The following is a 27,462-nucleotide window of genomic DNA, read 5'->3' on the forward strand; positions in this document are numbered from 1 at the left end:
CGACGTGGTCTCCTACCTAGAAGCCTAGATAAGTCAAACCACCGGGATCCAGATGAACCTAAGCAGTTGGAGCTCAGATTGGATAGACGAATTTAAGATTTTGCCGATCCGTCTGGTCCAGGTCCTCGTCGCTGAGCCTCAGAATGCCGCCCCCGGTGTCGAGCGCGTCTCTCGTGCTCCCGACGACGCGCTGCCCCAGCTTCATGGCCCGGATCCTGTTTTGCCGCGCAAGGTAGAAACGGATCATGAGACACATGCCAGAAGAGAGGAACCAAAAGGCAGTCATGCATGCCCATGGCAAGAAGCATCGGGGCTTATACTTTTCCTGCCAGAACCTATCACGCCCTGTCAATAGCTAGGCAATAGAATTAGGCAAGTGACCACTCACTCTGGAGAAACCATGTTGGCGACGGCAGCAGCAACAACACAGGTGGACGTGAGGCAGAGCTTAGTGTAGCCGTTGGTGGTGGTGCCAGCCCAGGAAAGGCCGAGCAGGTATGATGGCTTGAATGTCGAAATCTGGGTGCCGACGACGAGATGGCGACCTTGCTGGACCACGGAGCGGCCATCTGCCGTCGAGTGTCTTGTGGTCAGCACGGAGCGCCAAGAGGCCGAAGAGTTGGATACCATTATGATGCCGCCAACAAAACAGGGGGTGTAGGAGATGACACAGGTGTAGCCCACGCCTATCTCCGTGCCGTAGAGCATCGCTGCCGAGACGAGGATGAAGAAACAGCCCCAGAGCGGCTTGGCCACGTTGAGCAGGGCGCTTTGCGCCGGGGTGAAGCCGAAGCCGACCAGGATGAGCGGCAGCTGTTGCGACGTGTTGTTGGGCAGCTCGTTGAAGAACATGTGGACGCTGCCCCATTCCGTCAGCGGCCAGCCATGTCCCAGGTCAGGTTACAAGAGAGGAACCTGCATAAAAAGCCAGCTTTTCAAGTCGAGGAAGCATTCCTTGACCTGCGACCACTTGAAGGTCGAGTTGGAGATGCCGGTATGGGCCTCGCGGGTCAAGGCAATAGTGTGCACCTTGTCCTCGGTCGACAGCCACTTGGCATCCACGGGCGAGTTGGGCAGGAAGACGATGAGCACAATGGCGACGACGAGGGTGAGGATGGCGCAGATGATGTGCAGCCACTTCCACGACCTGAGGCCGCCGACCAGCCCCGCGTGGGCGTCGTCCTGGATGAGCCTGTAGGCGACCATGGTGAGCAGGACGTTGGCGAAGCTCCCCGCGGCCCACCACAGCAGCTGCACCCAGGGGCTCTTCTTTGGGGGGAAGAAGGCCTGGTGGAGTACGGCGGTTGAGGGCACGATTTGCGACTCCGTCTGGCCCGGGAGATATCTGTCAGATTCGCGGGCTTCGTAGACTGGAGGGTTTTCAACCGACCATTCCCAGCAGGAAGCGGAGAGCCACCATGTGGCCGGACGTGCGTGCAAGGGGATGCAAGCCAAGCAGCAATGCCCAGAGCAAGAGCGAGCCAGTGATGAAGGGCTTGTGGCCCACGCGCTGGGCGACGGCGGCGCCGGGCCACAGGGCGCACAAGTAGCCGACGTAGAAGACGACAAAGAGGCCGTTGAACTGGTCCTGGCCCATGGCGACGTCGCGCAGCAGGCCCATGGTGCTGGCCTGGGCGAGGGTCGACTTGTCGAGGTGGATGAGGAAGGCGATTCACCACGTCTGCGCCAGCAGGAACCACAGGTTGCGCCAGTCGAGGCGCGCGCGGCCGGCGGCGGAGAGGGGCGCGACCGAGGACCGGTGGCGGTTGTAGAAGAGGCTTGTGTCGTCGAGATCTCGCGCCGTGACGAGGCGCGGAACGGAGAGGGCGGCGCCGGGTGGGGGCTCGGGCTTGCGGCCGGCGTCAGGGCCGGCGTCGGCTTGGGCACGGCATCGGGTCGGCATCGGGTCGGCATCGGGTCGGCATCGGGTCGGCATCGGGTCGGCATCGGGGCCGGGGTGGGGCGCTCGGTGGTGGCGGCGGCGCTGCACACTGCCTTCTCCGCGGCGTGGGAGAACATGGCATCGAGGAGCGCTGAGGCTTGGGTTTCACCGCGTTTTTTGTTTCTTCCGGAGATGCTCCCTCTGCGGTTCTTACATGCGGCACGACACGAGGGGATAACAGGCCGTCATAATCCCTCGCGCGGCTGGCTTGTGAGCAGCGGCATAGACAGATCCCTCGGCTTTTGGCTGCATGAGGTGTGTAGCAGGTTGCCCGCAACGAACACGACCCGTGCTTGCATACGGAGTGCTGTACATACATGCCTCGTGTGATGAGCCGGTCGTGTTTGCCGCCTCGCGTAACCAGGAGTGCATGCCTCCCCCCTGTGCCTGGCAGCTCAGCAATCACAGCAGGCCGTCCCTCTCACAGGCCGATGGAGGCAAACACACAGTATCCGACGCCGATGCAGACTGACTTGGGCGTTGCTCATCTCGTCTATTCACCTGTCCTCCCCAGCCGGCCCCCCACAGCAACAGCAACATCAACAACAGCGTATCGCCGCGAAAAGGGCATCATCGACAGCAAGACATCCATCCCCTGTCCCCGGCCATTCACCAGCCGCCCTTGGTTACGAGTGACTTTTCCCCGCATCCCGGGCTGTTTGTCCGACCTGAGATGCGGCTGCGGCTGGTGTCTTTTGGCATGTCACCGGTGGCGGCACGCTGCGGGCGAGTCTCGGCTGTCCCCCCTCCCCCCTTTCTTTCTTCCTTTTGATCCCCTTGTGCTAAGCCGAGCACTTGTCTTGCTGGATTAGGAGGCGTGCAGGCCGTGCATGACGAGGTTTCCGTGTTTGAGCAACCCAGGCATCACGTGGACGGAATATGACCACGACGTCTCAGCAGGATGGCAAGTCTGGCTGTGACAACATATCTGCCGGGAACTTTGCACGGAGCAAGCTACAGTGCTAGCGGCTAGCCCTAGAGTCTGGCAGTCTGACTATCGATTAACGTGTGCAAAGCATAGCTCGCCTCTGCGTACCTTGAGCCATGTTGATTTTCCAAGACGGCGAAGAGTTAAGAGGAACTCTAGAACAGCACAGGCGGCATTTTCTGGAGTCCCATGGCTCACGCAATGTACAGTTTGCAGAGGCCTAAGAGTACAGCCGCAAGCGCGGCATCAGTCTCGGGGTAGGAAGGAGGCCATGCTCCTTGACTTCGCCGCTCCTGGCGAGTTAACTCGGGATAAGTCTGTGCACACGGTCCTGAACTTGTCGCCTGCAAAACATTGGATACATTAGGTGCATCATCAAACAGTACCGTTACTTCGGTTGAATGTGGGAGAGTGCAAGTTTCTCTCCGTGTTTCGCAAAACGTGACGAACCGGGCTTTCAGCAGCAAGTTGGCGACTTATCGAGAGAGAGCTCTCTGTCGTTCTGAATCCTCACCACGTGCGGTTGTCAAACCCAGCTCGCGCGGGTCGAGCTTCTCTGCCTAGTTGACCAGGTCCAGTTCGAGAACAGCAATCGACTCAGAAGGAAATCGAGCTCAATTTTCAATACAAGAGCATCATGGGAAACGACATTTCAGGGGCGAGGACGAGAGAAGGCAACTCATCTTTTCCTTTTACAACAACGATTGTCCCGGAAAGCTGAACGCATGTTGCACCAGAAACAGCTGCCAACCCTACGGGGTAGGGCTCATGGCTGCCTAGCAATAGAGGCAGCCGACTGAACATCCGCCACTCGAAACTCACAAACAGCCAAAAGCCTGTCAAAAACACCCCCTTGACCTAGGTGCCCTTTCGCGTTGCGCCCATCTCTCACTCTTTCACCTCACGCACCGCACCAACTTGAATGACAACCCTCGCCTTCTGCTCCCGCTTTGAATCAAGATGGACGACACCGAGAGCTCGTCGGAAGACCAAAGAGAGCCATATGAGCTCATCCTGAAGAGCCACGATGACAACGTCTACGATTTGGACTTCGATACCACCCATACCAAGGTCATTGGGCTACCAGAGAAGCCGTTGCCCCCGACAAACAGCTTTGTCAACAATGAGCACCGCACCATCGCACACGTGTACGGCGCGGTCGAGGAAAGGAATATGCGGGAAGAAGCGGCAGACGAGCTGTGCAAGAGAGAAATGACGGCGGTCGCGGCGCCTGACCCTTCCAATCGCTGGTGTCCAACTCGCGAGCGCTTGGAGCATTGTGGACATCTCTTGGACGACGTAATCACTGGTCACGTTCTCATTATAGACCAGGAGGACACACGCGACTTACTGCCCGAAATTGGTCAGGAAGTGTGGATTTACCTTGATGTTCCTCGCACGCAACGTGTGCCCCCGAGTCTGCCCCGGGACCAGATACGGGGTGTGGCATCTACGCTTCGCCAGAAGCTGAAATTTGCTCAGTGCTGCGCCCAAAAAGCCCTGTAGGCCGTGGACAATCGCATCCAAGACGAGAAAAACCAGGAGAGTCCTGACCCGGCTGTCCTCAGGAAGCTCCTGCGGAAAAGGCTGACCGTCTTTGAGAACAAGCGACGTGGCATTATCGCAGACTTCCTTTTCTCCTACGTTTTTCACGTTGACGAGCAGACTCGAAAGGAGACCAAGGATGCGGACGAGACCACTCGTCGCTATGCCATGGCCTTTAAGCTCGCGGGCGATGTCCAATTCCGGGATGAGGAGGACCGCAAGACTTCAATAGATCGCCTCCGTTTGTGGGTCTTGCAGAGTGGCCTCGTCGTGCAAATAAGTGATGATGATGCGTGGGGGGAGCCATTCCCAGCAGAACGCATCCCGCTGCCCTCAGGGATCCCGGCCGATGTTGCCATGTGTTACATGCGCACGCCGCCGGATCCTGCCTGGGTGGAAGCAATGGGGGGGGGTGCTCCTCCGCTGTTATACGACATTCCCACGACCACGGTCATCGGATCCTGGCGCAGCTTTCTCACCCACATCTTTACGGATGACGGCAATCGCAAGAATGCCTTTTCCTGCAGCATTGCGTATGATCCCATCAAAACAATCACCAGGGCCGAGTGCGTTGCGGTGTGATCTCTCAATAATCCGGGGTCTTGTCAGGAAGCCTCCACATGGTGGCATTACGTGGTTGACCTCCGAGACTTTGGCAATGAATATCGCCGCAACTTGCTGGAAGCCTTCCTAGCCCTGCAGGACAGACTGGACAGCCGCGGCTTCGACAAACAAACGGCTGCAGCCATCGAGTCCCTCGCGGATACCAAAGCCGGGAGGGTCTTCGTCGTGGGATGTCCTGGAGCGGGAAAGTTTGCCCTCGCGACCGAGATCTGCGACGCCGTCGTGGCCAGGCTAGTCAGCGACGGATGGATTGCTGCCGAACCGACGGAATATAAGGAAGATTCTGATAGCGAGGGAAGGATGCCTCCGGAGTGGGTCGCCTTTTGGCAAGAATGTAAGAAGCACGTCTTTCATCAGTGTGGCAAACGCACGCTTCGCAGTCGAGCTGACGGTCCAGCTATTCCGAGACGCTCCGCTGCACGACATGAGCGACTACCTCCAGTCGTTTAGCGATGGCACTCGCATCCGCCGGGGATCCATCATGATTCTCACAACGTACGCCCAGCAAAAGGCGCAATACGAGCATGTAATTGCCCAACTGTCGCCGGTCGAGATACCAAGTGGCCACATATCGGTTCGCACAGTCGACGAGTCGCAGGATGAACACGCCACAGTCGTGATTCTCGACCTGGTCCGGTCGGGGGATGCGCCAGGCTTCATCGACGACGCGAAGCGCCTCGCCGTTGCCATGTCTCGAGCAGACGTTTTGTACATTGTCGTGGGCAGCGCCAGTGCCGTGCCGGCATGCGGCGACAGTTCTCTCAGGAGCCTCTACACGTACGCCTCGAACAAACAGTGCATCTTCCAAGTTGGCCGCGACAAGCCAAGCTGGAACACTTGTTGCGAGCGCTGCGTTCAGCACGGCCATTTGTCTGTACAATGCAGAGCAGCACTGCGCTGTTTGTCGTGCGAGCAGAATCGGCTTCCAAGCGTGCACGCAGGAAGAAACTGCCCGCTCGCACGACCAACCACAATCTGGTTCGACGAGAAAGTTGAGCCCGTGGACAGCATGCAGCGGTCCGTCTTGGCCTGCGAGTCTGTGGAGAGAGACCAGCCGAAGCCACTCGAGATCCGTGATGCGCCTCGAACGCCGCGCAAACGCGCACAGTCCCACTAGCGGTCGCATAATCCGGACGAGGCTCAGCGGCCAAGGGTGAATGGAAATGGACTCGGGTTCTCGCTGTCCCTTGTTGTAATTGCCCAGGCGGCACTTTCTCGCAGTGTCCTGGCCATCTTCTCTTCTCGCAGAACTGTACGGAGCACGAGTCTCTCTTCAATCAACTGCCTTTCCATAGCATCAAACCAGAGTTGCCTTGTATCTCCGGCGACGCCTCTGAGAGTGTGGCTGCATCATAGTTGAGGCACTGCTGAGTCTCCCCGGAAGATTGACTGAGAGTCTCGCCGCAAAAGCTGCTGCATTTGACGTAACGCAAAATAAACGGCCGCCGCCCTTGACATTCCGCCATGCGTGCTCAGTACAGAGAGGAGGACAGCCCCCAAGCAGGCGTTTGAGAACGGAAGAGTAGGGCGGCCACACGTTTATGCTAATGTTAGGACGAGGTTGAGGTGGTTTAAATTGATTGATAAGATAACCTCGGGCCGGTGCCACCCTTCCCACCGGCGGCCCCGCAACGCCAAGTCACCACGACTCAGCACAGCCGTCCCCACCCACCTGATACCATGTATATCTACTGCTATCACTTTGACGGAGTACTCTTCCGAAACCCGACCTCTATGTACTGAGTACCTGCCTGAAGGGCGTTGATTGGTCCCTTGATGACGGTGCTGACCGGATCGGAGAATTGCTTCGCCCGAGACAACTCGCCTTCGCCCAAGCTTTGGAAATAGAAAGCCGCGAAAAGATCTTGACCAGACATCACGGACGCGCAACATGTCTGCGGTCGGCGCGTTAAAGGGCGACATGCCGCAGCAAGTCAGATCCCTGGTAAGCACCATCCTTCGTCCGATAGACAGTTGCGCAATGCGCCGCCCGCTTCCTCCGGTACGCCCGCTTCGACGCAAGGAAGCCGTGACAGGAAGAGCGGGTGTATCGCGTGCGGGCAGAGGCCGACGGTCTGGACTTTGGCTGACTCTTCTCATTTCAATACAGTATCGCCAATTATTACGGCAGGGCGAGCAGTTCACCGCCTACAACTTCCGCGAGTATGCCAAGCGACGGACACGAGACGCCTTCCGGGAAAAGATGAGCGTGCAGGACCCACGCCAGGTACAGGAGCTGGTGCAAAAGGGCTTGAAAGAGCTGCAGGTGATGAAGGTGCGGCCCGTACCTATCGCAAGCTCAAACGCCGGCGACGGAGACTGACGGGCATTCTTACAGCGGCAAACGGTTGTCGGCCAGTTCTATCAGCTGGATCGGCTGGTTGTAGAGAGCGGCATCTCAGTACGCGTTTACTCCTCAACTCGGACGCGCGCTCCGGCCTGAAAGCTGATTGAAGAACCAGGGCAAGGACACTGGCCGAAACGGCGAGGTGGTTCGACAGAAGGAGCCTGGGTGAGCCATGCATATGCAGATGGACAACGGCCTTTGCGCAACGAAGCTGACCAGACTTGGCTGCAGATGGGCTTGAATCGGCGGCCGCAACGTCACACACGAAAACACCATTGTACAGTAGGGTTGGAAAGGTGTACACCATCACTGCAGATACCATACAGGCAGTAGGTCGTGGAGGCTCTTTGGTCGGGGAGCGTTTACAACCCTCGCTGTGGGGAGGGAGCTGCGCAATAAGGGGGAAATATCAGTCAACTCTCTGCCACGTCTCGCCGGGGATCTGAACGTGTCGGGCTGGCTAACTCTGGCTGCCCTGTGTTGGTGTGCCACGACAGACCTTGAGGCGGACTCGAGAGAGCATTCAGCAATTCTCGGGAGGCTTACCGGGTGCTCGGCCGAGTACCGCCACGCCTTTGATAGCCTTCCAAAAATTCCATGTCCCGCACGTCCGAGAGCCAACAGCTTTGGAGACTACACGGTATCATTCCGCTGTTATTGTAAAATCTGCAACAATAAGGTAGCCCTGCCCATTGTCCTTCGCGATGCCCTCCAGCTTACGTCATCCATCCCTCATTGGCCTTTCCCTTTGGAAAATCCTCCGGCGGATCCCGCTTCTCTATATTGGCCAACAAACCGCATCCGAGCAGCGACTTGGTTGCGCGTCGCCGCCAGCATTGCCGTCCACAAGCCAGGTTTCGAAGCGACGCCGCCGTAGTGCTGTGACGCTGCGCGCATCTGCGCAGTCTTGGTCCACGCAGCCATGCCTCCTGGCGTGAGTTCCCGTTTCCAACCGCCTCGGGCTACCTGGCTGACATGCCATCTTCGTCCAGACGCGTCGCGCCAATCGCAGCGGGTACGCCGAGCATGACGATTTCGAAGGTTTGCGCGTCAATTCTTCTGTCTCTGTCGGTGCCGTGTCCGCTGATTCCCGCCAGGACTTCCCGTGCGACAATGGCGACACGACTGGGCAAGCGTGGCGACGCAGCCGCAGCAGGAACAACAGCAGCTAAACGACATCTGGGCAATTGAGCTGATACACGGGATGCCCAAGGACGCCAACCTGCTCCCCCCTCACAGCCAAGAGCTCCTCCGCGCCGCCCGATCCGGCCGTCTCTACAAACGGCCTGCCCCGGAAGAAGACGACGCCGATGTCGACGTGGTCGCGCCCGAGAAGCCGGAGAAGAAGGAGGAGGAGCCCGAGGCCCAAGGCTTTTCCATCAAGGTCTGGAAACAGATTCCTCGTAACGTCGAGGCCTCCACTATCTCCCACCTTGCCAAGCGCAGACGCGGCACCGTCACGATTGCCAGCAAAACCGTCGAGGAGAAGCCGACGGGGCCGACTGTGACGCGCGCGACCGTCAGGCGCATTGATGCCGCCGGCAACCCCTACACTGAAGACGTAACGCTGGTGGAGGGCCAGCCGGTGCAGGGCGAGATCATCTCGACACGCGTCGAGGTGGCCCCGGGCGCCCACACAGAAGCCGTGGCCCCCGCGCCGCCTCCGCAGAGGAGAAGGCCGCCGCCGCCGAAACGAAAAGCCAAGGCCGGCCCGGGCCGGGGCAAGAAGAAGATGAAGAACCCGATGCTCGGCCAGCGACCGCCGCCGGGCCCCGCCGCCGCAGCCGAGGGCGCTGTTGCACCCATCAAAATCGAGGATCAAGGCGAGAATGTCCGTTTGCTCTGCTCCATCAGAATCCGAGTCCTTTTGCTGATGTGTACCACAGTGCCTCAATCGAGAAGACACCAACACGCCGAACCCGGACAGCGAAATGGCGGATGGCGACGATGATGAAGACGACGATGATGGCGACGACGGCGAAGACGGTGATGACGGGGATAGGGACGAAGGCGCTGTGAGCGATCAGCAGCAAGGCGCCCAGGCTGACAACCAAGACGAAGTGATGACCGATGCCGCCTTCGCGGCCAATCCGTCCTTCTCGGAACCCCCAGCCGCGGACCCCAGAGACGCCATGAACCCAACGGAACTCACGCCACCCAATCCGCTCTCCCTTGCGCCACCCGCAGGCAGCCTTGCCTCGGGCTCGCCGAGGCCAGAAGGAAGCCCCCTCAAGAATGTCGTTTTGCCGTCTCCCCCCGAGCCAACGTCCTCCGAGGTGCCGCCGCCGCCCGGCCCAACGCAGATGCCCAAAGTCGAAGCAGCCACCGAGTCGATGATTGACCAGCCTCCCTCACCGATTGTGAGCGATGAACCAGCAGAGGCCAATCAAAGAGACCTCCCGGAGCCCGAGCCAATGGTTGAAACGGCGCATCAGGAACCCGCCTTGTCGGAGCCCGCCCCCTTCAAAGAGGAATCGCCATGGCAGGGAAGAGAGGAACATGACCCGACCAATGAAGATGCTCTGCTTCCACCACCACCTGATCAAGTTGGCAACATCTATTCCCCCAGGGCCGAGTCTGGTCCGGCCAAGTCGCTTGACAGCGAAGACAAGGGCGGGGAAGAGGAGGAGAATCAGTTTGAGGGCGAGGCTCTGCCGCCTCGTTCGCTCAACCAGTGCGATTCCGTCATGACAGAAGACACCATCAAACCAGATGACTCCGCGTCCGTGCGATTTCCACTATCCGAGTCGGGGCCTTCGTCGGAATTTGGCACGGCTTCAGTAGGGGAGGCCAAAGAACCAGCCCAGGAATCGGCGGCCCCTCCGGCAACGACATCGTCGCCACCGGCCCCAAAGCAGGCTTCTCCTCAAGAATCTCAAGCTGCAGACGATGAAAAGCCGGATTTGATCGGCGGGCTGATGGGTGAGCTGGATCGAGAGGCCGCATCGAGCGGCGATGTAGCCAGGCGCCCTTCGCCACAGCCACAAGTTGAGGAACCCGCTGGCGGGCCCGAACATGGCGTTGAGCAGCCCTCCGCGGAAGGCTTTGTATTAGAGGAAAGCGCTAACATCAAGGACGAGCCGAAGATGTCTGTGGAGCCGGCGGAAGGCCCTGGCGACGACCACAACGAGGAGCAAAAGGTGGAACCATTCTCGAATACGCAGGCTGTCGATGCGCAGCCCTCCGTCGCGGCGCAGTCTCCTCCGGGCGTGCAAGAAAATCCGCCCTCCAATGCGTAGGTCGCCTTGGTGGCTCGCCAGAGCTAGAGATGCGAGTACGGGCTCCGCACCGGACAAGCACTGAGTTGCGGTTCGTTATGATCAGACTCGAGGGGTGATGTTACGCCTTGTGGGTTTGCCGCGCAGGTGTTTTCCGCCTGGTCGGTCACGCGGAGAGGAGACGGAACGTGCGCTTTGTACAACAAGAGGCTTGGACTAGACAAGGGAACGTGGGTGTGGTGGATCATGTCCTCGTCGTTTGGAAACGAGACGGGACAGTGAATCACGACTTGGGTATCGAAATACATACATTCCTTATTCAGGCGCACAGAGCCAAGGCCGGTGATGTCCCACTATCGACATGACAGGACCTAGTATTCCGTCATGAGAGAGGGAGGAGGCTCTCGCCTGTATGTGCGTCGAGTGACCCGCTTTCCCTGTCCGTCTGCATCCGCCCCGTGGTCTGGCGCTGCCGCATGGCATGCTGCTGCCCGCTCTGCACCCTGGCAACGCGGCCATTCATCTGCAAGCCGCGGGCGTGGGCGTTGCTCAGGCCGAGCAGGCCGGCGCTGACGAGCAGCAGGGCCATGAGGACGATGGCGCCGGCCTGGGACAAGTTTCCGCTAAAGGCGGCGACGAGGTAGACGAGGAGCTTGGCGGCGGCCTCGAGGTAGCCGTCGAGGTTAGACTTGGCGCGCAGCCAGGTCTGGGTGGTGACGGCCTGGAGGTCGGAGTTGAGGCCGCGCAGGACGGCGCGGCGGCCGTGGCCGAGGTCGATGGCGTACTCGGTCAGGCGGTCGCCGTCCGGGACAAGGGGGGGCGAGTGGGCGCGCTTGGGGTCTGGGCGCGAGCGCTGCTTGATGGACCAGATGTTGAGGATGCGGGAGAGCATGAGGGAGAAGATGAAGGCGAGGCCCCACCAGTCGCCGAGGAGGATCATGAGCGTCACGGCCAAGGTGGTCAGCAGCGGGCTCAGCAGGTACAAGACGTGGCTGAGCCAGTCCATCTCGACGGGCGGGACGGGGAGCGCGGATGCGGGAGCGGGCGGGCGTCGATGGACGAAGCCGCTCACCCTCTGCACCAGCTTCTCCATCTCCTGCCTGCCCAGCGCGCCGCCGTCCTTGAGCATGGCGACGTCGAGCGTCAGGGTCCCTCCGCCGGTCGACGCGGCAGCCTCAGTCCACAGACGGCGGAGGAAGCTGACCAAGGCGGCATTGCTGATGACATAGCGCACCTGGTCCGCCGGGCCGGTGGGCGCCGCCGACTGCTCGATGGCGGCGGCGGCAATGTCGGCCGCGCCGTCGAGCTTGTGGTCGAGGGCGTCGGCGGCCTGCTGGTAGTGCAGGCCAGGGGCCAGGACCAGGGCGTCGAGCCAGGAGGAGCCGCCGGCGATGACGGTGCGCTGGGCGATGGTGTTGAGGTCGGCGAGGGCCAGGAGGCCGCCGGCGGAGAGGGAGAGGTTCGGGATGGGGTTTGGGGACCACGAGGGGATGAGCGGGCGGGTGTTTGGGTAGTTCATGCTGCCGTGGCGAGGGGGGGCGTCCACAGGGTGAGGCTCGGCACTTATGATTCTAAGATTCTAATACATGGCGAAGATGGACATGGACAGGACTCGAGGTCAAGATGGGACCGTCACTGTCGGCAAGGCTGGGCAGGATGGGCTTTTGACGCTTTGATTGCCGAGACCATCTGACTTTGGTGAAGGAGAAAGAGACGCCGTCGAGGAGCATGCGGTCACCGGGTCGGACCCGACACGCAGGTAGAAGGCATCATGACCAAACCTCATTGGGGAGGGGGGGGTCGGCTTTGAGGCGCGGCCGACGTGACCTGGGCTGCAACCTCCGGCCCTTGTGGCGGCATTTGGCACTTGCATCAATTAGTAGCAAATGGGCGGTGCGTGCGCGGGAAGAAGAAGCATGTCTGTATTGAACTTATTGAACTTATCAGAGCCCTACATAGTGCTGGCGTGCGTGCCTGCAGCATGCGAGTTGCGGATCCCGATCAGAGCAATGCGACAAGGAGATGTGACGGCTGCGGGTCTTGGGTCGGTGGCAAACATGGGCCAGATCTGTCTCGCAGTCATTTGCCCGGGGAGACGACGACCCGTGTGCAACAAGGCTCTTCTGCACTCGCCTCTAGACGCATCCTTTGTCGCACTCGCTTAATGATTGACCTTGTGATTTCATCCCATTTCGACTCCAGCATCCTCGTTCATCGAGTCTACCCTAGACCACGCGCGCAACATGCACGTGCTCTGGCTTTGACCCGATGACTAAGCGCCGCCGCCAGCGGGCCCACCTCAGAGCATAGCTCGCGACCACGAGCTCCCCAGATGGAATCGTAGCAGCGGCAGCAGTAGCAGCAGCAGCAGCAACAGCCCCACGGAACAGACATGCGACGCACGCTGCAATCGGGCCTGCTCCTCGGCCTGTCGGCGCTCGCCGCCGCCGTCTTCAAGGACGAGGTGGGCGACATCGACTTCCACTACTCCCTCGTCGGCCTCCCCCAGGTCGAGACCACCTTCTTCCACCGCCCGCGAAAGGAGGACAAGGCGAGCCTCCTCTACACCCTCAGCGACATCGGCATCCTCGGCGCCGTCAACCCGAGCAACGGAGACTTGGTGTGGCGACACCAGATCGCTGACGATGCCTCCCCCACCAGCGGGGGCTTCCTGCGGGCCCCGGAAGGCGAGAATTGGGTCGCCGCCGCCTACGGCTCGAGCGTCCAGGCCTGGAGCGCGCTGACGGGCAGGAACCTCTGGCGCGTGGACTTCAAGGGCGAGGTCAAGGATCTTGAGATACTCGAGCTGACCGAGGCTTCGAGGAAAGACGTCCTCGCCCTCTTTGACGAGGATGGCGTCACCGTTCTGCGACGTCTGCATGGCGCCCTCGGCACCGTCGTCTGGGAGTTTCGCGAACACAGCAATGATCTGCCTCTCCAGGTATCAAACAATATTGCCAACGTCTACGTCGTCAGTCTCCACGGCTCGCCCTCGTCCTACAGCCTCAAAGTCACCTCCCTCGAGACGGCAACGGGCACGCGCGTCAACCACGTCGTCGTCGGTGCCAAAGGCGACATTCACGGGCCCGGCGACGTCATGTTTGTCGGCTCCAACTCGGCCGCGCCCATCGTCGCGTGGACCAACCAGGGCTCGGCCAAGCTCAACGTCAACGTCTTGGGGAGCAAGTCCAAGCAAGACTTCAATCTCCCGCCCGACACCGCCTCGGTGCAGATCCACGCGCCTCACTTGACCCAGTCGCAGACGCACTTTCTGGTACACACTCGTTCAAAAGGGGAAAAGACAAACAAGGCCATGGTGTTCCACACGGACCTCAAGACACGCCAGATCAAATTGGCGTACGAGCTGCCGGCCTTTCGAGGCCATGGCGCCTTTTGCACCAGCTCCGAAGGGGCCAATGTCTACTTCGCTCAGATCAGCAGCGACGAGACGCTCATTGTATCTTCTGAGTCGCATGGCATTCTCGCTCGCTGGCCAAACAACCGAGCCGTCGACATCAGCCCCGTCCATGCCGCGGCAGAGGTCATCAAGAAACCCGGTGGACAGGAGTTTGCGGTTCGCTCCGCCGTCGTCACCAACTCGGGTGATTGGGCGCTGCTGCGCAACGGCGAAAAGGACTGGACTCGGCACGAGGGCCTATCTGGCGCCGTGGCCGCCGTCTGGGCCGAGATACCCGAGGGTGAGGACCTCGCCAAGGTTCTCGCCCAGGAGGCGCACACCAACCCGCTGGCTGCCTACATTCATCGCGTAACCCGCCACATCGACGACTTGAAATACCTGCCCCGCTACCTGGCTAGCATCCCAGAGCGTGTCGTGAACAGCATAGCGGGCGGAGACCTCGTGGGCCACAAGGAAGGCCTGCGCCGAGACACGTTTGGCTTCAACAAGATTCTCGTCGTCGTGACTCGCCGAGGGCGCTTCTACGGCCTGGATTCCGGAAATCACGGCCAGGTACTCTGGACGCACAGCTGGTTCCCTCGTGACACAGACACGCCCCTCATCGTCAAGGGTCTCGTTTCAGACGACGAACACGGAATCGTTGCCATGTACGGCGCTGGGGGCGAGTATGCCGCCTTCAACGCAAGCTCCGGCGTGGCTCGCGAGGTGCTCCTTGCAGAAGGCGAGAAGCCCGGCGTGTCCTGCACTGCCGTCGTTGAGGGCGGGTCAGGCACGGGTCTGCTTCCCATTGGAAACGATGATCTGCCGACGCGAGATCTTCCCGCCGATTGGGACTCGGAACAGACCGTTGTCGTCCGCGGCGAAGGCGAGACACTCAAGGGCATCAGATTCAGCGCGGAAGGCGGCAAGGTGACCAAGCAGGAGATGTGGCAGCTTCAGATGCGTCCGGGGCTCGAGATTGAACAAATCGTGACACCTCCTGCGCATGACCCCGTTGCCTCGATCGGCCGCGTCCTGGGTGACAGACGCGTCCTGTACAAGTATCTCAACACCAACAGCATCGTCGTTGCTGCCACCAACGGGTCGGCCAACGCCCTGTCCGTCCAGCTGGTCGATACCGCCTCGGGCCAGGTTCTCACGTCTCAGCTGTACAAGGGCGTGGACTCGCGCAAATCGATTTCGTGCACCATGGCCGAGAACTGGTATGCCTGCTCCTTTTTTGGGGACTACATGCTCGACGATGATACGGAGCGCTCCCTCAAGGGCTACCAGGTGGTGGTCACGGACCTCTACGAGTCCCCGGAGCCCAACAGCCGCGGGCCGCTGGGCGACGCGGCCAACTTCTCGTCGCTCGACCCCGTCGACAACCCCGTGGGGGGCCTGCCGCTCCCCTGGGCCCTCTCGCAGGCATACGTCGTCTCGCAGCCGCTGACGCACCTGGCCGTTACCCAGACGCGCCAGGGCATCAGCACGCGGGAGCTCGTCGCCTACCTGCCGCACGCCCACGGCATCCTGGGCCTGTCGCGGCACGTACTGGACCCGCGGCGGCCGGTCGGGCGGGACCCCACGGCGGCGGAGATGGAGGCCGAGGCGCTAATGCGGTACGCCCCGGCCTTTGAGATCGACCCGCGCACCGTCCTCTCGCACGAGCGCGACGTGGCGGGCATCCGCGGCCTCGTGACGGCGGCGGCCGTCGTCGAGAGCACGAGCCTGCTGGCGGCATACGGTGTCGACGTGTACGTGGCGCGCGTGGCTCCCAGCGGCGTCTTTGACATCCTGGGCAGGGGCTTCAACAAGGTGACGCTCGTGGCGACGGTGCTGGCCCTGTCTGGCGGCGTCATGTTTCTGGCTCCAATGGTGAGTGATGCTGATCCCCTTTCTGTTTCGTCTCAACCCCATCTATGTCCCGCGTGAACCAATGTCCCGTCAGCCGGGTCACACGCGCAACATCCAAGTAACGCAGCTCGGGCGCTAACGTCGATGCCGCAGGTCCGGAGGAAGCAGATTGACCGGAGGTGGCAGGCGTTTCTGTGAGAGGATCCGTGTATGTACGAGGAACACGTGGGGAATTAGATGGGAACTGGTCAGGGGCTGAATAGGGCTTTTCTTTCTTCGGCGCCCGCATGACTCATTCGTTGGTGCAGCGAAGTGTAATTGCGAGTGCGAGTGTGCATGTTTATCCTTTTGACGAGGCCTCGGGCTATGGTGAGCAAGCACCCACGCCCCACGATTCATCTCCGCTCTGGAATCCCCCGTTTGAGAGCGGCCCCTCTTCTCCCACCGAAGGAGCCGGTGTCCGTCTTGCCTTTTTCGGGCTGCGAGCGAGCAAAGTTGCCATATAGTCCAGTGTATTCGTAGTGTTCAATGTAAATGCGCATGATGTAAGTTTATATATCGCCGAATGAGCCTCGGCCACTCGCGACACAGTCGGCCTCCTGTCGAAGAATACGCCAAATCCCAGTCACCCGTGATGGAACTGGCAAGAAACCCAAGGGAAAGAGCGAGCATAATATCAAAAAACCAGACAGGACCCAATGACAGCGCCCAGGTATCCTCCCTCTCACACTTTGCATCTCAGTGAACAAAAGAATGCATTTGCCGCTTCTCGACGAGACATTGCCCTCTTCAGCAATCACCCTTCCAGTTGCCCTCGATCCACTCGCCCAGCTTGTGCGTCAGCGTCTCCTCCATATACACCTGCACGTCGCCGTCGCCAAAGTCGCCGCCGCTAAACTTGAGCGCCGGTACGATCCAGGGCTGGATGAAGTCGACAAAGACAAGGTCCACCGTGTCGGGATCGCCGCTCTTGGGGAAGGCGATCTCGGACTGGATGCAGTTGGGCACGTGGTGGAACGTCAAGGGCTCGTGGACCGTGTCGTCGCCGTCGTCGCCAATGTCGTCCTTGGTTGTGTACCCGGCAATGAGGTCCGGGGCCGAGCCTTGACGGGACATTGGCCGGGGCTCCGGGACGCTGCGCAGCTCGAGACTCGGCTCGTCGACGGTGGCGGGAGACGGGGCAAACATTTGCTGCGGAATGGTCAGGAGCCGCGTGTCGGCGATGCCTCCTCCCAGCACCTTGTCGGCGCTGTTGAGGATGCCCAGAACCTTTTGCGCGACACTGTAGGGCACGTCGGGGACAAATTTGAACGAATTTGCAAAGGGGCTGACGGTGAAGGTGTTGTCTCGCGTAAAGGGGCCCTTGAAGATGTCGAAGCGGACACCGCCAGTGTTAAGGATGGCGAGCCGCGCCTTTTCCCGGCGCGTCACGTTGACGATAACGTCGGGGAGGACCTCGTTCTGGAGCCAGGAGTAGATGCTCGCGTTGCTCGGGTACTCGGCGCGGTTCATCCAGAGGTCCCGGGGCGCGCAGCCGTGGCGGTCGTCGAGTCGCATTTGATTGCGGGCCTTGGCGATCATGTTGCTGACGTGCTTGCCTTGCTTGGTGGGAAAGGTGGACTTGTTGAGGCCCGTATGGTAGTACATGCCGAGGAGGTTATTGTCCATGTATTTCCGGCTAAAGGTGAGCGAGGCAGCGGCCGACGGGCCGTTTTCTTGGCTGGCCGACTTTGGCTTGATGCCGTCAATCGACATCCAGCCAATGGTCTCGAGGTAGCGGCCGGAAGCCATGGCAAAGGATTGGGAATCGTAGCTGAGGGCGTCGCGGACGTGGGCGTGGCCGCCAAAGAAAACAATGGGTATGTGCCAATTTTGCTTGCGCAGGGCGGTGAAGATGGCGCGAAACTCGGGCATGCGGAGGCCGACGTGGCCGATTACGAGGAAGAGGTCGGGCTTCTCGCGCATGGCGCGCTGGAACCAAAGCTCCTTGATGGTTTCCTCGACGGGCTGTACGATGGTGTTGTTGGCGTTGCCGGTAAAGTCGAAGAGGAAGCCAAAGGCAACGACGTTGAGGCCGAGGTTCTTGGTCTTGAATTTGCGGTAGCGCTGGGCGAGGGCCTCGGACTTGCCGGTGTCGGGGTCCGTGTAGTTGACGTTGGAGGCAATGTAGGCGTCCTTGAAGTGAGGGAGGGTCGTGTTATGCTCGCAGGCGGCCGAGTAGGCCTTGTAGAGCTCATGGTTGCCTATGGTGAGGACGTCGATGTTTTGCTGGGCAAAGATGTCGTACTGGAAACGGCCCTTTGGGACCGAGGCGTCGTAAAGGCCGTTGCCCTCGATGCGATCGCCCGTGTCGATGACGAGGAGGTCTGCGCCGGCGTTGTCGGCTCGCTTACGCATGTGGTGGGAGAAGGAGACGTAGTCACCCCAGTCGGCCGAGTACTGCGGTCTGACAGGCAGGCTCGTGAGGTTAGCACTCGAGAGGTTCTAGAGAGGGCATTGAGAGGCTCAGCTGACTCTTGAAGATGGCCGCCGAGCCATCCGTGGGTATCTGTCGTGTGCAGAAAATTAAGCTGGCCCCAAGATAGGTCTCGCATCGGGGCGGCGACGGGCTCGACAGCTCCGGGCTGGGAAGCGCGCACGACGCGGGCGAGGGCGAGGAGAGCGCCGAAGACGGCAGAGCTTGGAGCCATGGCGGCGGCGCTGGACAGGGAGACGGGATGAAATCAGCGGCGGGACGCGTTTCGAGTCATGGAGCTGTCTGTTGTTGGATGGCAGGACAGGAGGTGGTGGCGTCGAAGCAGCTCCCGGGCAGAAGACTGGAATGGAGAGGGAGTGAAAGGGAGAGGGAAAGGTGAAGAAGTTGGGAGGTTGACGTGAGATGGTGCAGATGGAGCTCGGAGCTGCGTAATGAGTGGGTACCTGCGTCTCAAGTACCCACCCGCCCGCTCATCACCGAAACGGTACTGGGCGCGGGGTATCCCTGCAAGAGGTACCGGCATAGCACGTGCTGATCGGAGCAGAGCGCCCCGAGATGCTGCCTGCAAATGGCAAACGCCACTGTAAACGGCGCTACAGAAGGCTCAGTTTTAGCGCTCCAGGGTTGACTGCTGCCAGTAAACAGCTATCTACGAAGGGGGGCTTCGTATATTAGAACTTTTAATAGGAGAGCCATGGCCGTGGAATCCGAGACCCAAGATTGGTGGCAGTGCCAAGTAGACTTGAAAAAGCGGAACAACCACTTAATTATTAGGTAACTTAGAGACTAGAGAGATAGATGCCATGACTGAAAGTACCCTCTCACTAATTAGACGATACTTGCTGATAACTACAGCTCTCAGTGCGCGGCTTGCATGTACTGGCAGTTAGGACAACGCCAGCTGCCACAACCTTCGCAAGACCATGTCGTAGTAACAAGAAACGGACCCTGGCTGCAGTGACACTGGGTAAACTGTTATTTCACAAAACTCCCCGTGAGCGGAGTGACACCTACACATAACCATACGTGACTTGATGATGAGCAAAAACCACCTTGGCTCGTGCCTCGCGGCGGAGTGCCCAGAGCATAGGGCCGTGCGTAATAAGCTGGTCCCGTGGTCGGCGTGTCGCTGCTCATCTTCGACTTGTCTTCCTTGCGCTCTATCGAGGGCAGGGCGAACAGGGAGAGCTCTCGCTGGTGACGGCCAACGTGCCACCAATACTGCTTGCTGGAGGTGAGCATCTCCTGGCACATGGGACACTTATGGACTCCGGCTTCGAATCTGAGAGGCCGCTGGTTCAGACTTATCAAGGCCTTCCGTTGGTCGGGCGGCACCGCCGTATGACATTCCGTCATATGCTCCTCGCATTTTTGCGCAGAGGCAAAGGCAGTGTCGCACTTAAGCGGGCACCAGTATTCCTTCCAATGGTTTTCCAGCGTGTGCTTCATCCACTCACGCCGTCTTGCGTACTCTCGATCCGGGCCCGCACAGTCGGCAGAGAGGCAGACGTATGGCCGCAGGCCACCGTAAACATGTTTCCTTGCACATGTCAGCCACGTCGCGGGCATTCAGACAACCACTACTTACACCCACGAAGCCGTCGTACTCGCCTCAATCGTCACGAAGCAGAGCGGACACTCAAAAGGGCCCTTGCATGCCTCTTCAGGCAAGTCAGGCACCCGGAGCTTCTCGGCACCGGCCACGGACCTGGCGCAAGAGGTCCGGGTGCTACTACCGTCCGAGTTGACGGCTTTCAACGAAGCGGCATGCTGCTTCACGAGACTACCGGGTATCGAAGACGTAATTGCTCTCTCAACCACGGCTCCCGTCCTCGTATCGGGGGCTGCTTTGGGCTCGAGATCGCCGGCAAGCTTGGCGCGATGGGCCTCCATGCAGTTGAAGTAATGCCGCCGCCGTGAGTTGGCCTTGCCCAGACGGTCCGCAAGGTCCCCGCTCAAGCGAGGGAATTTATCCTATACGTGTCGTACGTCAAACGGCTCATACATTGATGCGTCTATTATTCCGGAGGCAATAATTCGGTCATAAGGTGTCGGGTTCGTAATGGCGACACTGAGTCGGCCGAGGCAGTCGACGACTTCAGCAACGTCCGTTGCGATCTGTGCTAGTTCTGAATCCGAGTCTGGCTTACCCTCGAAGCCGCTGATCGATTCTTGGTCTTCCGGAAGCTGGTCCTAACTCCTAAGGCGTCTTCTCGCCGGACACGATGGCCACTGCATCCTCAAGGGATCCAGCAAGGTCCTGGAGAAGCTTCGATACCTGTTGCCGGATATGCGATGCCTCCCGGAGCCGGTCTTCCAAGGAGCCAGTCCCGGTCCGGCGCGCACCCACGTTGCCCGACCATAATTTGAACTGTGTGAGCTCATCTGCCAGCCTGGGCACCAGCGACAGTTGCGACGTGTCGTCGCCTGACACCGGAATAGACCCCAAAAGACGATTGAAGGCACCGAGACAAGCGCCAACATCTCATGACACTATTCCGAGACGTCTCCAGTAGCGCATACAGCGCCCTTCGCGCTAACATGCCCTGCACCTGTACCCGCGACGTCCACCTGAAGTTGGAGACGCAGTCAGTCGGCATTGCTTACGGCGACGACGTCGAGACCATTATACGTCGCTTCGAGTTTGGGATTGTGTTGACCGTTGACATCAATGCAGTTTCGTTTAAATCCTTACGAGGCTCTCTGCATGTCACAGTTTGTCCTTCCCAGATCGCGAAACATAGACCATCCAAGCGGGCGCTCGACGAGACGCCGTCGTCAGAACAAAGTTGCATGCCGAGCCTGGCCATAAAACCGGAATATCGCGTCGGCTGCTGCGGGAGCTTCTGCCAGAGAAAATTCAGAGCGCAGGCATGGGATTCGAGCTTCCCGCGCGCCATCATAGACCAGCAACAACACCCACCGAGGAGCTTTGACGTGTGTATGATGGCGAGTGTAGGCCTCGACGATGGGTCCTTTGTATCGCTCGGGCAGATCCTGGAGCAGCCCTCCCAGTATCCACGGTTGACTCTTCGAGATAAGCTGCAACTGTCAGTCATAATCTCGTCGAGCGTTCTTCAACTCCACCAGACACCCTGGCTTCCGGACATCGTTAGCAGCTGGGACATTTTCTTCTTCGTCGGGGACACGTACCCTCCTTACAGCAGCGCCTTTGTCGTCAAAGAGTTCCTTGATTGCGGCCGCCGGGCACGGTGCGGCGACTCGTCCCGGCTCGGTCGCCAATGCAATGCCACCCTGCTGTCTCTCGGGATCCTGCTCATCGAGCTCATGCTTGGGAAAACACTGAATTCGATGCACGAAGAAGACGAGGCCTTCTCAGCGGAGGCGCCAAGTCTGTTGCAGAATTTCGTGACGGCATAAAGATTGCTGTTTAAGGTGAGGCAAAGGAGCTGGAACTATGGCAGTGCGGTGCAGCGGTGTATCTATGGTGACTTTTCGACGCAAACTCATGATTTGGCGGAGGAGGACTTTCGGCAAGAGGTTTATTCAAAGGTTGTCGCATTGTTGGAGACAGACCTCGAGAATGCACGATTCCTTTGATTTCCTTTCTACGTGGCACCTGCAGTTCTCGGCAGGCCTTGAACAAAATACGCCAGAGCTGATATTTAGGACCTGTTATATAATGAGCTTTCTTTTACAACATGTGCTGGTATTCGCACTCGAGTTGTCACTCAAGAGCGAACGTCTCCATTATTACCTGCCATCTCTCGGTGCAGCAAAAGCTTCCCGCCCATCAGTACATCAGCGCCGAGTATACCGAGCCCACCTTGGGCACCGCCGATGCCCGCCTCCACAAGGTCCCCAGCCTCCGGTGTGGTTGGTGATGGGCCTAAAATGAGAATCTCGCCGCCGCGGGAACACGCTGTCGGGAGTCTCGCTGAAGTCGGAATGTCAGTCTCGGACAATCTGGTTAGGCGAAGAATCAATTTGTCTGGGAAGCCGTCATTATTTACGTTCTTCCAGTCGATGCCGGGAGGCATCGTCAACAAGCCGCCATGTGGGGATGAGTCTCTCAGAGTGACTAACCGATCGAGGCGAGGAATCGGTGCGCGAGTACAAAGGAGGCCGCTTGTTTGGACATCGTGTTAGTGGTTTTTAGGCTATGAACCGGACTCGTAAATACAGGCATTACCCTTGTCCGGCTATAATGTGGCTCGTCTCGTATAAGACTACGTTATGAGAAACTCTAGAGGGTAAAGTGCCTTTAGGGCTGTGCTAGCGTCTTTATCAAGTGCCGACACCATATAACTCCGATGCCCCGGACCAACAAAGCCGTTGCCCGGACACCGGCCCACAGGGCGTGCGGCTCCCCACCGGGCCGCGCCGCGCTACCGGCCCCACTGCACCGGAGTCCCTCCGGCGCGCCGGACCCAGCCTTAGCACAGCATGTTGCCACGCCACTCCTCGTTACGGCGTTCTGTGATTCTCATTTCCTTCCTTCGGGTCACTGACAACTGACAGCCCAGGCTGTCAAGTCATGCGACCTTGGACCAATTAGCCCCGAGTCTCTGTCTCGTCCACCTCCAGTCTCCTATGCCGCCACTTCAGAGTCACATTTGATATGATTGGCCTTTCCTTCTTCCGAGGTTGGAAAGGACTCCACGAATAGCAAGGGTGCAGACGAATGCTAGATAGGATGGCTTATGCAGCTTCGGTCGTACAAGTCGCACCTACGTTGCATATGTTCTCAGGCGAGCACCCGACGTCGCGTACTCTCGCGAAGAAGAGAGCATAAGTGGGCATAAAAGTGGATAAAGGGACTTTTCGTAGGTAGATTCTCAGATGATCTGATAGTCGGTGATGTGCATGTGTTTTTTTTTTCTGTCCAGTTGCCCTGTATCCGTCTAGCCCTCCTTTATATCCTCTGTGCCTTCCCTATGTTCATATCCCGTGTTCAGGTATAATATACATTCTATCAGGAAGAGGGCACTCCTTGCCTCTCACTGAAGGCCGCGTAAGCCATCTACGTCAGCACATTCAGCTCGATCTCCCCGATCAATAGCTTTCCAAGCTATTAGGTCGATAGTTCAATCTCTTGAGGTCCCCGAGCCAGTAAAAGATATACCGGACTCCTTGGAGGATCCCGATCGAATAGGAGATCCTCCGGACCCCTCAGTGGTCTAGGAAGAAGAAACAATAGTCTGCAGACTTCCCTTCTTACCTGGTTTCAAGCTGTATTACCTAGAGAGACCTAGGGACCTCAACTCGTTCGGACCTTCTTCTCGACACACCCCCTTAGCTATGAGCCGTCCCAACGGGTCAAAGCTACAGCCAAAGGGTTATAGGTCCTCAACGAGGTTACCGTGTAGTCGTGGCCAGGAGACCTCCCCTAATATTCCTATGCGGTCAAGGGCCTCTCTCCTAACCGTCCTACTAGAATCCGGTCTCGTAGGTCTTCCATCCGGGTCTCAAGCCGAAGCCTGGTTTTTAAGTCAACTATTCCAATAATCTCTTGGAATTTCTGTAGTTTCTGACGAGGGAGTGCCTTGGTTAGGCCGTCTGCTTTCATCTGTGCCGTTGGAACCCAACGGACTTGAATTCTTCCTTCTTGAGTCTCTTGGCGTAACCAATGCTGATGGATATCAACATGTCGTAGTCTCGTTGATAGCTTCGCGTTCGTTTCTGCAAGCAGTCTTATCGTCTGACTATTATCACATTCTAGCTGCAAAGGGTCCGGAATTTGAAGGTATAGGGCCCTAAGCATCCGGCTAAGAAAAATAGCTTCTTTTGCTGCCTCTGAAATAGCCAGCAATTCGGCTTCGGTGCTAGAAGTAGTGACTGTTGCTTGTTTCGAAGCTCTCCACGCAATAGGTCCACCGAATAGGTCATAATATAACCCTGTGAGCTCTTTCTGTCAAGAGAATTATCGGCAAAGGAAGAATCACTAGAGCAAATAAAGATATCGGCTCTCTTGTCGGTTGATCCTCCTAGGCGAATTCCAAAGGAACGGGTATTATAGAGGTAAAGAATAACCCGGTCTGCTGCCTTCTGGTGTGATTCGTTGGGGTTCTGGTTATGTCTAGCTAGCCGAGAGACCGCAAAGGCGATATCTGGTCTCGTCGAAATAGCTGCAAAGAGGATAGATCCTACCTTCTGTAGGTACCTATGAATTTCCTGTTCGCTTGCTCGGCTAGTAGAAGGGAGTAGCTCTTCTGTTGTCATTGGTGTGTCTGGAAGCTTTGAGGAAAGTCGGTCCGGTCCTAATAGCTTGTGGGCTATTTTCTCGATATAGGCATCTTGCGTCAGCCAAATCGTCTTCTTAGTCCGGTCCCGAAGGATGTGTATGCCTAGGAACCAGCGGGCTCCCAAGCAATGTCATTTTATATCGTTCTTGCAGTCCTCGCATAGCCTCCATAGCTATTCCTTGGTCTTCTTTCTTATAGGCCCAGACAATATCGTCAACGTAGAAGAAGACAATGACTGCCCCTTCTTCATCACACAAGGTTCTTGTGGGACCTTTTCGAATCCTAATTCCTCTAGGGATCGGGTAAGGTGCTGTTGCCAAAGCAAAGGGATCGTCGTAGACCGTATAGGGCTTTCCGGAGCAAAAGAATTCTGCCTGGTTTGCTAAACCCGGAGGCATCCTCATAAAGACTACCTCCTCCTCGAGTGGACAGTTAACGAAGGCGTTTACTGCATCCATTTGATCAAGTTCGAGGTCGAATTCTGCTGCAATAGCCATGAGTGCCCGGAAAGACATCCCTGCTAGGGTCGTTGCTCGAGTCGGTAGATCCCCCCTTTCCTGCTGGTTGCCGCAGACCACAAGGCGGGCTTTGCACTTTAGAAGGAACCCATGCTTATTCGTTTTATAGGTAAAGACCCATTTGCAGTATAGAATTTGCTTGCCCGCAGCCTTCTTCCAAGGAACTTCGATAAAGGACCCCATCTCCTCGTGAGAGGCTAAGTGGTCCTTTTGAGCTTGAACAAATTCCTCTTTAAAAGGGTGCTTTTCTAGCTGCTTGGTGTTTTCTGGTGGGTCTGGTAGGTCCTTCTTGTGTACCTTGGTCCTTGGTTTTGGCTTGAATAGTCGTCCAGCAATAAAGGCTCCGTGTACCCCGTCCTCTATAGGAGTAGGATAAAAGTCATTAAATCGGTCCAAAGTCGGCAGTGGTTTGAGTTCCGGATCTACCCTATCATCTGATCAGACGATTCCTTGGTAGACGATGTAGAAAGAGGTCTGTTTGACTCGTCGATTGATAAAAAGGAAGCTTTCCAGGAGTTGTCAAACCGCCCCACCCCCTTAGGGGTAGCAACCGGAAGAGAGACCAAGAATCCTGCCTCAGGATCTTCTTCTGTCAGTGGAGGTGTTATAAGAGAAGCTTCTTCAAGCTCCCTAGCCCTCTTATAGTCTTCTTCGTTATCGGTAAGGTCGGTCTGTTCCTCTTCTTCTTCCTCCGAGTCTTCGTCGAACACGCTCTCAAGCTCCGATTCTTCGTCAAGGATTTCCTGGTTGATTTTCTGGTCCTCCGGTATCTCAACGCGTTGAATTAGGTCATTGATGCTAGGAAGCAGCGTCGGCTGCTCGAATTTCCCATCAAAATAGGTAAATTCATCGAAAATAACATCCCTTGTCGAAATGACCTTTCTTCGTTGTGGAATCCAGATTCGGAAGATATTCGTTGAATTATATCCAACCAGGTATCCTATATGTGACCGTGGATCAAGCTTCTGCCTCTTTTTCTTGCCTAGCTGTGCGTTAGAAGTCATGGCATAGGCTCTGCAGCCGTACGCCTTGAGCTGGGCATGCTGTTGAGGTTGATCCTTCTTCGTAAAGAGCTCAAGAGGTGTTTTCCAGTCTTCCGACGAATTCGAAATCGAGTTCGTAGTCCTAGGGGCTCGAGGTTCGATTCCGTAGATAGCAGGATGCTTCCACGGTCTCTTTCCATAGGTCGTGAGGAAGGCCTGCTGCAATCCTCATCTTGCGAGCCCTTTCAATAACAATTCCACCGGACCGCTCTGCCCCTCCGTTCTGGGCTTGTGTATTCGAGGCTGATTTTTCTGCTGAAATTCCTCTCTTTCGTAGCCACTTCTTAATCTTATTAGTGAATAGTGTCACGACCCTGGGCGCCAGCGTAGAGCCGCCAGCGCAGCACCTCACCAGTGTCACGTGCCCAAGCAGCATCACGTGCCCACGCGCGACCTCGTGTCTATATAAGGCCCGCTCGGTCGTGTAGTCTAGTCTTCCTTTCTTGCTCCTTAGCTTTGAGTCTTCGTTCATAGTGCCAATACATCTTTATAGCCGTCAAGGCTCGTATGTGCCTGGCCGTAACACTACTCAAAGCTCAATCTTCGCGTGCCCCGCGAAACAAATATAGGCAACCTTCGCGTGCCCCGCGATAAACAAATAGGCACCCACAACCTGGTCCTTCGCGCTGGACTGAAAACTCGTGCACTCCGACCGACCGTTGACCCGTTGCACTAAGGACTGTGCCCCGACTCAACACCGACCGACCCTCCTGTGTGTGATCAGGAGCCCGACCGATTCGCTTCGTTAAGGACTGCGTTGCGAATCACTTCCGACCCCTCTGTATGTGATCAGAGGGTTGACTGTCCGTGAGGACACTCGACCAAGCCCTCCGAAGGTACTGGAGGCACCTGTCGACTCGTCGTGTGCAGCTCGGCTCGGCCTTGACCCGCGCACGCACTAAGGACTGTGCAGCGCATCGACCCGTTCCTCTTCCTAAAGACTGGAAAGGAACAACCTCCGCCTGTCGACTTGACCTCCTGTGTGTGATCAGGAGGTTTGGCCCACCGATTCGCTTCGTGGGATTCGACCCCGACTCGCCCTTGACTAGGTGATGCCGAAGAAACTCGACTACGGACCCCCGACAAGGAAGTCAGTCCGTACGGCATCGCAAGTGCCTGATCAAGGCCCCTCGACCCAAGACCAAGACCAAGACTCGACCCCGACTCTCCAGCTGCAAGAGGAGACGTCGGCCTCAATCGAAGACCCGCCAACGATGGCCCAAGTGACGGCTCAGCTGGCCGCCCGTCAACCTGCAATACTGGATCGAATGTGCTGCAGCGGAGGAGGGCTGCGAGGAACGAGACGATGACGACACAGCAGAGAAAGCCGTGAAACCAGAAGCCGCCGCCACGACTGACTA

At 58.1% G+C, this 27,462-nt stretch overlaps 8 protein-coding genes across 8 annotated transcripts; 5 read left to right on the forward strand and 3 right to left on the reverse strand.

Moving 5' to 3' along the window:
* Positions 1-73: 73 nt before the first annotated feature.
* On the reverse strand, positions 74-1,936 carry HRG_06882 (major facilitator superfamily domain-containing protein; the record flags this gene model as incomplete). The annotated part of the gene is made up of 7 exons (XM_044865353.1): positions 74-335; positions 389-504; positions 546-569; positions 628-859; positions 920-1,329; positions 1,391-1,625; positions 1,677-1,936. 7 exons carry the CDS (start codon positions 1,934-1,936, stop codon positions 74-76), a joined length of 1,539 nt encoding a protein of 512 aa, XP_044719315.1.
* Positions 1,937-3,830: 1,894 nt separating this feature from the next.
* HRG_06883 (uncharacterized protein) lies at positions 3,831-4,376 on the forward strand (the record flags this gene model as incomplete). Its single annotated transcript, XM_044865354.1, has 1 exon — positions 3,831-4,376. The coding sequence occupies one exon, from the start codon at positions 3,831-3,833 to the stop codon at positions 4,374-4,376; it is 546 nt and encodes a 181-aa protein (XP_044719316.1).
* Positions 4,377-6,930: 2,554 nt separating this feature from the next.
* Positions 6,931-7,627, forward strand: HRG_06884 (complex 1 protein (LYR family) domain-containing protein; the record flags this gene model as incomplete). Its single annotated transcript, XM_044865355.1, has 5 exons — positions 6,931-6,984; positions 7,150-7,314; positions 7,378-7,440; positions 7,502-7,551; positions 7,618-7,627. The coding sequence occupies 5 exons, from the start codon at positions 6,931-6,933 to the stop codon at positions 7,625-7,627; spliced, it is 342 nt and encodes a 113-aa protein (XP_044719317.1).
* Positions 7,628-8,308: 681 nt separating this feature from the next.
* On the forward strand, positions 8,309-10,625 carry HRG_06885 (proteinrelated to apopolysialoglycoprotein; the record flags this gene model as incomplete). The annotated part of the gene is made up of 6 exons (XM_044865356.1): positions 8,309-8,320; positions 8,379-8,427; positions 8,484-9,217; positions 9,273-9,372; positions 9,442-10,166; positions 10,242-10,625. The coding sequence occupies 6 exons, from the start codon at positions 8,309-8,311 to the stop codon at positions 10,623-10,625; spliced, it is 2,004 nt and encodes a 667-aa protein (XP_044719318.1).
* Positions 10,626-10,986: 361 nt separating this feature from the next.
* HRG_06886 (uncharacterized protein) lies at positions 10,987-12,123 on the reverse strand (the record flags this gene model as incomplete). Its single annotated transcript, XM_044865357.1, has 1 exon — positions 10,987-12,123. One exon carries the CDS (start codon positions 12,121-12,123, stop codon positions 10,987-10,989), a length of 1,137 nt encoding a protein of 378 aa, XP_044719319.1.
* Positions 12,124-12,996: 873 nt separating this feature from the next.
* HRG_06887 (PQQ-like domain-containing protein) lies at positions 12,997-16,056 on the forward strand (the record flags this gene model as incomplete). Its single annotated transcript, XM_044865358.1, has 2 exons — positions 12,997-15,879; positions 16,012-16,056. The coding sequence occupies 2 exons, from the start codon at positions 12,997-12,999 to the stop codon at positions 16,054-16,056; spliced, it is 2,928 nt and encodes a 975-aa protein (XP_044719320.1).
* Positions 16,057-16,647: 591 nt separating this feature from the next.
* HRG_06888 (calcineurin-like phosphoesterase domain-containing protein) lies at positions 16,648-20,227 on the reverse strand (the record flags this gene model as incomplete). The annotated part of the gene is made up of 8 exons (XM_044865359.1): positions 16,648-17,049; positions 17,098-17,536; positions 17,588-18,304; positions 18,373-18,558; positions 18,852-18,927; positions 19,384-19,562; positions 19,806-19,874; positions 19,923-20,227. 8 exons carry the CDS (start codon positions 20,225-20,227, stop codon positions 16,648-16,650), a joined length of 2,373 nt encoding a protein of 790 aa, XP_044719321.1.
* Positions 20,228-20,875: 648 nt separating this feature from the next.
* HRG_06889 (uncharacterized protein) lies at positions 20,876-21,715 on the forward strand (the record flags this gene model as incomplete). The annotated part of the gene is made up of 1 exon (XM_044865360.1): positions 20,876-21,715. One exon carries the CDS (start codon positions 20,876-20,878, stop codon positions 21,713-21,715), a length of 840 nt encoding a protein of 279 aa, XP_044719322.1.
* Positions 21,716-27,462: the final 5,747 nt, after the last annotated feature.

The sequence above is a fragment of the Hirsutella rhossiliensis genome, assembly GCF_020360975.1.
Source record: "Hirsutella rhossiliensis strain HR02 chromosome Unknown scaffold00007, whole genome shotgun sequence".
Taxonomy (NCBI): domain Eukaryota; kingdom Fungi; phylum Ascomycota; class Sordariomycetes; order Hypocreales; family Ophiocordycipitaceae; genus Hirsutella; species Hirsutella rhossiliensis.